Source organism: Cucurbita maxima, unplaced genomic scaffold (genome assembly GCF_002738345.1).
Source record: "Cucurbita maxima cultivar Rimu unplaced genomic scaffold, Cmax_1.0 Cma_Scf00008, whole genome shotgun sequence".
Taxonomy (NCBI): Eukaryota; Viridiplantae; Streptophyta; class Magnoliopsida; order Cucurbitales; family Cucurbitaceae; genus Cucurbita; species Cucurbita maxima.
The window spans coordinates 2,034,304-2,047,347 of NW_019272024.1; the positions used below are offsets into that span (position 1 = coordinate 2,034,304).

The following is a 13,044-nucleotide window of genomic DNA, read 5'->3' on the forward strand; positions in this document are numbered from 1 at the left end:
TTTTTTTTTTTTTTTTTTTTTTTTTTTTTTTTTTTTTTTTTTTTTTTTTTTTTTTTTTTTTTTTTTTGAGGTTTATAATTTAATTTCCTTTTTAGCCCTTGACGAGTTTAGTTCTGATTTTTTAATTTAAAATTGGTCTAATATGTCATTTATATCTAATGAAACTTTATAACGGTGAGCTTTAACACATATCGAATAAGTAAAAGACTTATGAGACATAAATTGAAAATTCAGGGACTTGAACTCCATGAATTTTAAGGAAAACTCTTCAATTCACTCCAATAAGAAGTGTCTGACCTTAGCTTGAACCGCACCATTACGAGTCCAAACCAAAGTTGAAGTGATTTGGACTCGTAATATTTGTTCGTCAGATCGGCTTCCTAAAGTTCAAAACTAAAAATAAGTTCGGATGGTTTCGATTGATTCATAATGGGAGGGAAAGTTATCTCTTTTGAAAGAGAGGACAATAATAGATATATAAAAATATGATACTCAATACCATAAGAGCAGCAGCAACTTCCAATAATTTCTATTTTTCTTTTAACCTTCACTCCCATACCTCAGCTTTAATTAGGCTCTCTTCAAGCACAGCATTGGCAATGGAAGTTCCTCAAGTTACTTACTTCTTCATGAATCATCTTATGAGTCCACCCACCATCATTTCCATAAAGCAAGCCACCTGCCTTCCTGCATCACATGATTGTATATTATGCATACACTTTCAAATCAATTTAGTGCAGTGTGTTTTGGCTTATAAGTTAAAGTTCGTGTAATTTAAGGTTAAGAAGCTGTACATATATTTAGAGTGTGTTTAGACTGCCTCATAAGCCTAGGCCTACTGAAACCATTGAGCTTAGCATCACCTGTGGCACGAATTCTCTAGTTCATGATTTAACTTATAATAGTCTAAGCACACCACTTGCAGATATTGTCTCTTTGGGTTTTCCCTATGGGTTTACTCTAAAGATTTTTAAAACGCGTTTGCTAGATAATAATTTTCACACCCTTATAAAGAATGTTTTGTTTCTCCTCTCCCGCCGATTTGGGATCTCACAATCTACACTTTCAGAGTCTAGCGTCCTCCTTGGCAATCGTTCCCCTCTCCAATCGAAGGGGGTAAATTGTGAGATCTCACGTCGGTTGAGGATGAAAACAAAATATTCTTTATAAGGGTGTGAAAACTTCTCCCTTGCAAACGCATTTGAAAAACCTTGGACTGGACTGTTACAAATGGTATCAAAGACAGACATTGGGTAGTGTGCCAGTGAGGACATTGAGCTTCAAAGGGGGTGGATTGTGACATCCCACATCAATTGGGGAGGGAACGAGTATCAGCAAGGACGCTGAGCCCCGAAGGAAGGTGGATTGTGAGATCCCACATCAGTTAGGGAGAAAAACGAAACATTCTTTATAAGGGTATGAAAACCTCTTCCAAGCAGACATGTTTTAAAAACCTTGAGGGGAAGCTCGAAACGAAAAAACCCAAAGAAGACAATATCGGCATCCTGTCACAAAACTCTCTACTAAAAAGTGGACCACCAATTGTGCTAGTAGATTTATTTGGAGCTTTTGATATCCCAATAACAGAGAAATTTGGTTCAATGGACATAAAAACCGGCAGAGAATTCAGTGGACAACATTTTGCACATTGTTCATCTAAGGCTTGGTGTTAACAGAGCAGAAATATATTCTGCAGATACTGCCTTGTTATATACTATTTTTTCCGAGTATTTTCACCTTACAATGATCGCAGCTGACAGAGAGATACCAGAAATGAAGAAGAGCATTGTAAAAAATCACATGATCAAATTCAAGCAGTTGGCCTTTACAAATGGCTGCCAACACAATTCATAGGTTAGAGTATATACTTAAAAACCTGATCTACTCGAATCGCCTTAGGCCAATGGCTTCTAAATTTCATGTCAATTCGGGTTTCCAGTGACTTGCAATGAGGCATGGAGATTTTGTTTTTAGTTCAACAATAACAGAGTGAATATCAAAACATCAAGCTTTGGGATGTTAATTGGTGACCTTTTCCATTCAGCTATGTTCGGATTGGCGACAATCATGAAAAATACTACCACAAATAATTGTCCCCCACCCAATATTTTCAGCTTATTTGCAACTGACATGGCTTCGTCCTTTAGAATTCATTAAACTAATCTACTTTCCACTAGAACGGGAATACACAAGATCATGCAAATCACAACAATTTCAATACAGAATTAAACCATTTAATGAACGACTTCGCAATCGCAGGCAGCTTCTGTGAGGCATTTCTTCAAACACATAGCAGGCATACAAAAAAAAATAAAAAAAATGAATACAACAAAACCCCAATTCATTTCTAGACTCAAAATGGTGTAAGCCGAAGAGCTCAAAGAAATGTAATAAATGGTACCAACTGTTTGGCCGGCTTAGCACGGCGGCGGAGGGAGCGAAAGAGGAAGATGGAGATGGCCTAGCTGAATTGCTTTGCTACCCTGCATGCTTTGAGATGTCCGTACCATGCATTTGATTTTCTAACTCTTCTCTCTATCCTACCTTTCTAAAAGTTTATATATATAATTACTATTAAAAGTTTCAACTATATATTTTATCCAAAACTATTATCTTAAAGAATTTTAAATGAAATTTGGAGCTGTTCTATCCATTGCCTATTTGAAATTTTAAAAGATACCTACTCCCCCAAAATTATTTAAGAAAGATAAAAGGGTAATATTATAATTTTTTTTTTAAAAGAAGGGTGTAGAAGGGTGTTTCGAAACAAAAGGAAAAGTAGTGACGTTTCTCCTCTAAATAATTTAGCCAAGTTGAATAGTAAAGATAGAATTTCATTGCCAATTCAAACATAGTTCAATGAATAAGTCACTAAAATTAACCGAAGAAAAAAAATATTTCAAATCCATCCACAACAATGGTTGAAATTTAAAGGCTAAACAAAACTATTTAAATATATATATATATATGATTGATTAATTTATGAAAAAAAAAAAATAAACTCCTCTCATTTGCTTGTCATCTCATGTACAAAATTTTCACTTTTTTTTTTTCCTTTTTGAGGAATAGCAGAGAATCAGAAGGCCCAATCTCCACAATGCAAAAACCTTCTCAATTTTGAAGCATTTGTAGCTTCAAATAGACCAACATGTTTGTAATTTTACAAACATTGCATTGAGAATTTGGACCTTTTTCTCCTTGTTTGGCATTGAAAAGCGAGAAAAGTTCTATATTTTGTTCTTCTCAAAGCTCATTCAAACGTGAAACGGTACTAACGGTGAGCTTGGACTGTTACAAAATGGTCATTTGAGCTCCCTCCGATCCAATTCCATTAAGAAGAGTTTTGGGATGCTGCACAGCAATTTCAGCATATTTAGAGACAATGGGGGCTGTTTAGAAGCCTTCACTCACCATTTTTAGTGCACATTGGAAGCAACAGCTCTAGCCCAGAACTTGATTTGTTGTTTCATGTCTTCAGCAGATTTTCTACTGTCCCATTTTGGGATGGGAGGGAGGAGATGATTTTGGAGCATCCAAGCTTCAGAAAGATAAGGTCTTCTTGTTCTTTCACTGTCTAATTCTTCCTCTTTTTTCTCTCTCAACCCTGGAATTATATCAACCACTGTTGGGTTTATATCCTTTTTGTCAAATGTGAATCCCAAGTCCTTGAACCCTTGCAATTCTTCTGATTCAAGCTCACTTTGGCTTCTTCTTTTCCTCATTTGGATGAGAAATTGGTGCCACATTCTGTCGCTGTTTGTCGGGATTCGACACGTCGGGAGGCTGAAGTTCTTTTCAAGAATCTGTGGTTAAGCACACCAAGTATTACTAAAAGAAGAAAAGAACAGATGAAGCTTATTCTACTCATTCTAAACCTTCAACATTTTGTAGAATCTTCACATAAGTATCCACAATAACAGATGAAGCTTATTCTACTCATTCCACCCTTTATGCTATGTCAAATCAATGTAATATTTTCACAATCACATCAAGAAACGAACGAATGTTTGAATTCAAGACTTCTTGCTATGATACTATGTTATACTATCCTTCAAGATAATTTGATCTTTTCAATATATTCATGACATGAAATCTTAACTATGGGCAAGTTCTAATATAATTCAAGAACACATGAAGAACGATATGAGAGTTGAAACAGAACAATATGTTTGCAATACCTCTTGTCTTGTGGGAAAGAATTCAGAAAGATTCGGTTGAATGGAGTTTCTGATTCTAGCAGCAGCTTCCTTCTCTCCAAATTCCTTTTCTCTGCCTATAAATGGTGGCAAAGATGGTGTTCTTAGCAGATTGCCATTCCGTGGTTTCCTTGCGGATTTGCTCTTTCGAGTGCTACCACTTTCTTTGCTGCGAGTTCCTTCTTCTTTCCTCTCTACATATGGTGGTTTGGCTGGTTTTTGAAGCAACACATGTTCTATTAATGGCTTGGAATCATTCCCTTTCTCTCGAATACCTTGTTCTCGTTCCACACGGGATGGTAACGAAGGCATCCGGAGTAGACTCCGACATTTACCACCACCATATCCCAGGGAAACATTGATATCCATAGCAGATAAGCAGGCATTATCAGCAGGACTTTCTACAAGAACATCATGCTCTGATAATGGCCTAGAACCACTTCCTTTCTCTTGAATTCCTTCCTCTTGGTCCACATGGGACGGTAACGAGGGTGTCCGAAGGAGACTCCTATGTTTACGACCACCATTTCCAATCGAAACATCCATATCCAAAGAAGATGAGCAAACATTATCAGCAGGAGTTTCTACAAGAACATCATGCTCTGATAATGGCTTAGAACCACTTCCTTTATCTCGAATTCCTTCCTCTCGGTCCACACGGGACTGTAACGATGGTGTTCGAAGGAGACTCCTCTGTTTACCACCACCATTTCCAATCGAAACATCCATATCCAAAGAAGACGAGCAAACATTATCACCAGGAGTTTCAACAAGCACATCATGCTCCAACAAGGGTCTAGAACAACTTCCTTTCTCTCGAATTCCCTCCCCTCCTAGATCCATACGGGACGGTAACGACGGTGTTCGAAGCAGATTCCGACGTACCCTACCACCATTTGGCAGCGAAACATCCCCATCCAAATCAGATGAGCAGAGATTAGCAGCAGGACTTGGACTTTCATCAAACACCTGATGGGCAACATTAGAAAGACAAGGATCAGAACGGGAGGTAGACATCCGGGGGTTCCTCCAAGTAAGGAGATTATCAAAGAACCAACAGAGCTCTAAACGATCCAAAGCTTCATCAATGAGCGGCACATCGCTTGAAGGAGAAGATTGAAGAGAGGCATTGATTGGGTCCATGGGTGGGCACTGCAAAGTTTGACCAAAAGGGGAAATGATAAAAAAGGGAAGAAAGGGAGAGATTGAGGAAATGGGTACCTGGGAAATGGAGTGGCCATCAAGCTTTCTTCTGAAAACGCCATTATATGATTAGGATGAACAGAGAAGGAAGCCATGTGAGATTTGAGTAACATGCGCTGTCTTTCGATCTCCACCCACAATACATATTATATATGTGCGTTGTAACAGTATTTTGTGTTGGATGGAATATTTTTGTTTGTCATATTATTATACTAAAAAAAATAGATAAAAATAAGTTTGAAATTTTGGCTGCATTCTTAAAAATTAAATTAAATTAAATAGATCTCTAAAATTTTTTAAAAATATTAAATAAATTTATAAATAAGTTATTGAACTATTTAAAAAAAAAATTTATTTTGTTTCTAATAAATTTAAAAAGTTCGATAAATCAATTCATTTTTAAAAATTTACAAAATACCGAGAAAAATATTATGTCTATAATCTATTTTTTATTTATATTTTTTTGTTGGTTAAAAATATATTTTTTTTAAAGGCATAAAATGTTATTCTAAATAAATCTCGACAAATATCTAAATAATCTTCTTTCGTTTAAGCAAGCAGAAACATATTATAATGAAACGTTTTCTGCACGATTTTCTATACCCAATGATTTAAGTAGGTATTAGAATGCATATAATTTTCAACGACACATCGAATTTCAGTGTTCAAGAATGATGAAGATTATTATTGACGTATATATAATATATATACATTTTGTTGTTAGATGCAAAATTTTTATAATCTCTAGAATGGAAAATAAATAAAAGGAAGCATTGAAGGCCTACAGCCATAGAAGGCAAGAAGACAGGTTAATTACAGCACATTCCCATGTGAGGCCTCCTCTCATTGTGCAAACAACCTTATCCATATCAATATTTTTCTACACCATTAGTTTCTTATTCAAACCATTGGACAAAAATTTAAGACGTTCCTACACTAATCATAATCAATATAAATGTTTTTGTAATTTTGTCACATAGGTCTAGAGATGTTCACACGGTGGAAATTTAGAACAGAGGAGCGGGTGAGAGACCGACTTAGACAACTATTCGACAAACAGACCGCAGTTGTATTAATGCTTCAAAGTCAACAATGCTGAAAAAGTATGAACTTATCGACATCGGTCCTAAACCTATTCATTATCAATCTCATGGTGGCCACTATCCGACTTAACGAATCACTTTCAAGCCTCGTCTACGTACCCACCACGAAATTCTTCACTTACATAAAGCTGTTGTACTAGGGTTAGAGGCGAAGAATATTCTTCATCTCCAGCCCTATTTTAGCTAACATAGAGAAATCTATTTCCATTTCTCTTATTCTCAATTTCAAAGGGGGATTCGGAGCATCGCCCTTCCAAACATATCAACAGCTAAACATCTCTCCAACCGACCTCTCTGAAATTACAGAGACTCGACAAACTTCAACGTGGCATAGCTACACTTTCCCTTTGTTATTATTCCAATGCAGCTATTTTTTACATTCCATTGGAACTCTACCATCATAAACATCATAACAGTACGAGGAAGAACCATTATTATGTAGGAATTGCAACAATAGGAGAGGTAACAATGAAATTTCTTATTCATGATTGAGAAATCTAGAAAAAGAAAGGTATATGTCAAATACGTTCCCAAACTTTTACAGGCTGCAAACTAAATCTCCAGCGCAGTTAAAATTTTCACATCCTGTAAAGTTCCAAAGCAATTTCGATGCTAAAAGCTGAGGAAATTATTTACAGGATTTAATGCAGGAGAGCTAACAAATCAAGTATACATGAAGTGTTTGGAAGGAGTTTTCATCAATCAAGTTCTAGCACCACTTTACCTGGAATGGTGTTCTTATCCTTTGCCTCATGAGCCTCCATTACTTGTGTGATTGGAAATGTTTTCTCAACCGGTATCTTTAGCTTTCCAGCTTCACATAGCCTCCTGATTTCGTCTAAACCTTCAGAATCCGCTCTCATGTACGTCCACCAGTACTCTAAAACAACAGAAGGAACAACAGAAGCAAAATGAAAGTTCATTAAACAAAGGAACATAAAATTGGAGCCATATGTCTGTTTTAATTCTGATGCTCGAATTCACCTTGAGGCATTGGATGGCACTATTTGAATTTAGAAAACTATATTTGCACTGAAAAATGTTCACAAACAGACAAATATAGCTTTCAGATAAGCGATTGAAGTGCATCTAGCATATGTTGTAACCATAAAATATTTCCTAGTCAAAAGGATTGGAACTAAGAACTAGAGAACATGATACAGATCGAAGTAGAAATTTCTATTCAACAGAAGGTTCCAGACTTGGGGAGATATCAGGACTTCCCAATCTCTCCTACTAATCAACTCTACCAGCCCTTACACTGCATGCCACATGGCCTCTATTTGAAGGGTGATAAATTGGAGCGATATTAAATTACCTTCTGCTTTTCGAGAATCGGAGCCAAGGAAAAGCTTCATTCATGTTGTATGGATATATATATTTTCCAACCTCACATATATCATTCCAAAGCAAGCTTTTAACATGAACTGGGAAACACAGCAATCATCTTACTTGTTACCACCAATGCATTGATCAAGAAAACTAAAAAGTAATCCTTTTCTGTGAGATCCCACATCGGTTGAAGAGGATAACGAAGCATTACTTATAAGAGCGTGGAAACCTCTCCCTACCAGCCGCATTTTAAAACCTTGAGGAGAAGCCCAAAAGGGAAAACCCAAAGAAGACAATATCTGCTAGCGGTTTTTGGCTGTTACAAATGATATCAGAGCCAAACACTAGGCAATGTGCCAGTGAGGACGTTGGGCCTCTAAAGGGGGTGGATTGTGAGATCTCACATCGGTTGGAGAGGGGAATGAAGCATTCCTTATAAGGGTGTGGAAACCTTTCCCTACCAAACCCATTCTAAAACATTGAGAAGAAGCCCAAAATGGAAAGCTCAAAAAGGACAATATCTGCTAGCGGTGAGCTTAGGTTGTTACATTTTCCAAAACAAATGAAGGTCCGTAAATCTATGCCAACCTCATAAGATTGTCCTGGTATTCATAATCTAGGTCCAACATGGATTGCACATCACAGTAGGACCATTCAACTTCTACAAGGTCTTAAAAACTTTATTATAAAAAACTTGCTATTCTAACAATTTAAGCTCAAGAATATAATTTAAAGAGGGAAAAGAAGCGGAAACTTATGCACGTGAAACTAGGAGTTGTTTATAATATGGAATATTACTGGGAAAATTCAAGGAGGAGGAGGGAACACCATGTCAAAAATGTAACTGGACAGTTCTAATATTATCTTTAAGCAGATTATATACTAGGAGAAATATACAAACTTTTGATTATTACCAATTCCATGAGAGCATCTGTACTGTAACTGTTTCTGCAACAGTATGCTTGTAGCAATAGGAAGCCCGAAAACTAGCCCATATCTATCAGTCAATGATGCAGCCTCGCCCTAAACAAAAGCGATTAGAAGCCTGAATTTCAAGAACACTTCAATTACTTCACGAAATACGGGTTAGCTTATAGCTCTATACCTGAAGTGTCATATAGTGTCCACCTCTATTCAAAAGATGGATGCCAATTCTTTCCGTATCTGGCACACCAATTGTATCCAAAACGGCATCAAATTTCCCCTCCATTGTGAATTCAATGCCCTATAAACATTCATGTAAAAAAAATCACTCAATCTCCCAGCTTCTAAATGCAAACTATCCATTGCAATCCAATGACAATGTCGAGTCAGGTAAAATAAAAATGGTGAGGTCCAAATCGGCTAGTGTATGAATCATCACCTCAGTAGTATAGTCAACTGCTTGCTCAGCACCTGCTGCCAGCAATTTATCTATACTTTGACTTCCACAAGTAGTTGCAACATGGCAGCCTGAAGCAACTGATATCTGAACAGCAGCATAACCTACAGCTCCTCCTCCACCAATTACTAATACCCGTTGCCTGCCACCAAAGGAGATTTAATGTTAGAAAATGTGTCAAAAGGATATCATAAATCAATAAAATTTAAATGTGTGCCTTACTGGAGAAGAACAAAGTTAACATACCCCTCTTTGATTCTAGCAGTACTTTTTAGAGCCCGCCATGCAGTAAGTGCAGCAAAAGGAATGGCACTGGCTTCCTGATAGAGAAAAAGAAATACAAAATGAAGTAAAAATATCAGGGAAGATTTTTTTTTTTTTTTTTTTTCTCTAAATTAGGCAGGACTGCTTGTCCTTTCATAAGCGAATCATTTCTGTTATAAGAATATGAGGCTGGAAAGCTATGTAAAACGAAAAAACAAATAACTAAATACAATCTAGTTGTAGTGGGAGAGTACTACCAGGTTTAGCTAAGTAATAATCTAACACAAACTTATTTTACCTGGTCAACATATTTAATGATTAATTACATGCCCTAGTATCTCTTTTAACATTCAAAATTTCCAATTGCAATCTTTGCTAAGAACCATAATCCTGTTAACGAGTAATTAATTTCTTACTATACATAATTATTTCATTACTTAGTTGATAGTTTCTTTAGATAGAAGGACAGTTCCGGGACAAGGACAAAGTCACAAAAAAAAAAATCTAAAATTATTTCAATCTTAGACCTTGACATATATGATAGTTTTGAATCCAATTCCTACAGAAAGAAGATATTTGTTTTCCTTATTAATAACCAGCTCCAATTCTCTTATGAATCTTCCATTATTGGGTTAGCCTACAGTTCTCATGCTTCTAGCCATTCATGTGTCATTATGAAATGATAAAAGTTGGATAAGAATCTGTAACAAACTAAAGGACCCTTTGTGTTTGACAACAATTTAACGAATAAAAAATTCCTTTGAGCAACATTGACATTTAGATGATAGGTTACATCCTTGTGTATCGAAGCAATGTTCCCAACTAAGCCGAATGGGGTGCCAATCAACAAAGGCAGAAAAGCTATGATGACAAAGATTGCAAAAAACAAGCTTTACCAAGCTTGATATCAGAAAGTGAATAATAAACCTCTAGGGTATCATTTATGCAGAATTAGAAAGGAAAAACTATGGAAACGTGTTATTTGTATCCGAAACAAATTTAGAAAATATAAAACATATCCTAAGCATTCAAGAGACTTAGTCCTCTCTGTAACGGCCAAAGCCCACCGTTAGCAGATATTGTCCTCTTTGGCTTTCCTTTTCGAGCTTCCCCTCAAGGTTTTTAAAATGCATCTGTTAGGGAGAGGTTTCCACACTCTTCTAAAAAATGATTCGTTCTCCTCCCCAACCAATGTGGGAATTCACAATCCACCCCCTTCGAGGCTTAGCATCCCGTTCTCCTGCCCAACCAATGTGGAATCTCACACTCTCCCACTACTCATCATTCCATATTGCCTAATCTATAACTCTCCTAAACTAACACTATTTATAACTGTATTCACTCTCACAAGCTTTCAAGTTAATGATTTACAAGACCCTATCAAGATTCGTAACATTTTCCTCTGCTTTGATAGGCAAATAAATTTAAGTCTCGAGAGTTACATCTGGATTTTACGAACAAATCTGCCACATAAAATTCAGAAGAAGAAACAAGAATAGTAGAAACTACCTTGATTAGGATGGCCAAACAATCATAGTAGAACAATTGATTAGAACAATAATATGCACAACATCAAGAGAATTAAGGAATCTTCAGCAAAAATCACGAAGCACTTCATTGATTACCACATGTGTAAATGATCCTGGCTTAGCACTTAATTCATCTGCTGAAAGTATTGCGTAATCAGCGTAAGTACCCCTCACAGCAGTTGGATGCAAAGCACCAAAAACTTCTTCTCCGACACTTACTGAACGAACCGAAGAACCAACAGCCGCAACTTCACCACTGATATCACGGCCCAAAATGACCGGTAAAAGTGGTTCAAAGATTGAGCGACCATAACCCGATCGCATCTGGGAAACAATAAAAACCCAAAAATTAAAATACATTTTAAGTTTAAATTTCAACCATAAAGAAAACCAAAACAAGATTCAAATGGGAAGCCATGACCACTCAATATCACATTCAACAATCAAACAGTCAAATTCTTGTAGTTTTCTTCATCTAATTGACCAAATCTTGAGATGTTCCATGGATGAAACCCTTCTAAGGATGACTTGGTAGCTTACTAGCATTACTTAACCAAAAAAACAAGAAATAAAAAGTTCATTTCGAATCAAATAAAAGTGAGAAAAGCCACTTCGCTATAAATAAATCACCAAGAACAGTGAAATTTAGAAACAAACACTCAATCTAACTGCCTTCAAGACAACCAGTTCTAAGACAGGGAGACACAAAACAAGGCAAAGAAATCTGACTCGAGTATCAAGTGGGTTGATGGAAACAGCGCGGGCGCGGACAAGAACTTCATCAGGCTTGAGGTTGGGGACCTCAACGTCAGAGCGGAGCTGGAGCACCTCCGGACCACCAAAGTGGGGCAAGACTACGGCTCTGCAAGTGGTGACGATGGTTCTAAACCCAGCGAGAAATGGCGATCTATGTTCGAATTTAGAGGCGCGACATCGCAGTAGAGCTCGCATTGTTGCTCGAGAAAAAATTGAATCAGAGCATCCGAGAATGAGATTTGGCAGAAGAGAGAGAAGCGGGGGAGAGAGGAAGGTGGACGTGTCTGAATTTCCATCCGCGCAGTTATGAAGAAATGGGTTTATGGGAGCGTGCCACCATAACCAACTCAAGAACCTCAACCCTTTTATTTTTTTGTAAATCTTTTTATTAATTTTTTTTTTTAGGTTAAATATAGAATTTGTCCATTCTTAATTTTAATTTTATTTATTTACGGATTGTTTTTAATTATATAAATAATTAAAATAATAAACTTAATAAATATATATATCAATATCGATTATTCATATTATTAAATTTATAGATTAAAAAAATAATTTTTAAACCTTAATAAAACTCTCAACTAAACCATAACCAACAATAGAGAGTATTCGTCAATTCAACGTTATATTATCTATGTTAGTCGACTCGTCTGTTGTTTAGGCAAATTTCTCACAAAAAAAAATAACATAAGAAACACTCATCCGCGATCAGAATAATAGAATCTGAAACTTGACCGAACAATTATTGTAAAAATTGTTCAAAGATCTAGTGTCATGATCAAAAGTGATTTTCACACAAAATTATTATATTTATCGTAAGTGCAATGTCCCATGTGCAAGACTCAAACCAAAGTTTAGAATTTGGATTCAGCACTTTGACGGCTCCGACATTTTCCTATAACCTGATCGTATTATCTATTTATGTTGAAGAACTTCCAAAGATCGAGATGCTAAATTCAATCCGTCCTCAATCCTAAACCCATCAGATAGATAGATATCAAATCATTCCCTAAGCCCCTCACTACCTCATTCCTTTTTCTGACATCCCTAAATAGATATCCTTCTCTGAGGAATGCTTCTCAGTGATCATAGAAGGGTCACTAAAGCTAGAAGACCAACATTATTATTGATATGAATGTGTTCGTGAGTGTGTGCGCGCGTGTTTGGTACACGAACAAGTCCAGTTTTTGCACGGCATTCAACACGAAAAGCATCCTTGTTCAATCGTTACAGTATCATTAGTTTATATGTCGTGGTCAATGAAGCTCTATCAGAAAACT

The 13,044-nt window shown here is 36.4% G+C and overlaps 2 protein-coding genes across 4 annotated transcripts; both read right to left on the reverse strand.

The window, feature by feature from the left end:
• Positions 1-3,052: 3,052 nt before the first annotated feature.
• LOC111482920 lies at positions 3,053-5,548 on the reverse strand. 3 transcript variants are annotated; one of them, XM_023128962.1, is made up of 3 exons: positions 5,418-5,548; positions 4,179-5,348; positions 3,053-3,803 (listed from the first exon to the last, which is right to left on the reverse strand). In XM_023128962.1, the coding sequence occupies exons 2-3, from the start codon at positions 5,337-5,339 to the stop codon at positions 3,417-3,419; spliced, it is 1,548 nt and encodes a 515-aa protein (XP_022984730.1). In that variant the 5' UTR covers positions 5,340-5,348; positions 5,418-5,548; the 3' UTR covers positions 3,053-3,416. The 3 variants fall into 3 exon arrangements, with proteins under 3 accessions (XP_022984730.1, XP_022984732.1, XP_022984731.1); XM_023128964.1 differs by having other exon boundaries at positions 4,179-5,165; positions 5,418-5,547; XM_023128963.1 differs by lacking the exon at positions 5,418-5,548 and having other exon boundaries at positions 4,179-5,165; positions 5,255-5,344.
• A 1,410-nt stretch (positions 5,549-6,958) lies between these two features.
• Positions 6,959-12,108, reverse strand: LOC111482921 (reticulon-4-interacting protein 1, mitochondrial). The gene is made up of 7 exons (XM_023128965.1): positions 11,738-12,108; positions 11,105-11,332; positions 9,462-9,535; positions 9,198-9,357; positions 8,940-9,059; positions 8,749-8,857; positions 6,959-7,382 (listed from the first exon to the last, which is right to left on the reverse strand). Exons 1-7 carry the CDS (start codon positions 11,957-11,959, stop codon positions 7,201-7,203), a joined length of 1,095 nt encoding a protein of 364 aa, XP_022984733.1. The 5' UTR covers positions 11,960-12,108; the 3' UTR covers positions 6,959-7,200.
• Between the last annotated feature and the right edge of the window lie 936 nt (positions 12,109-13,044).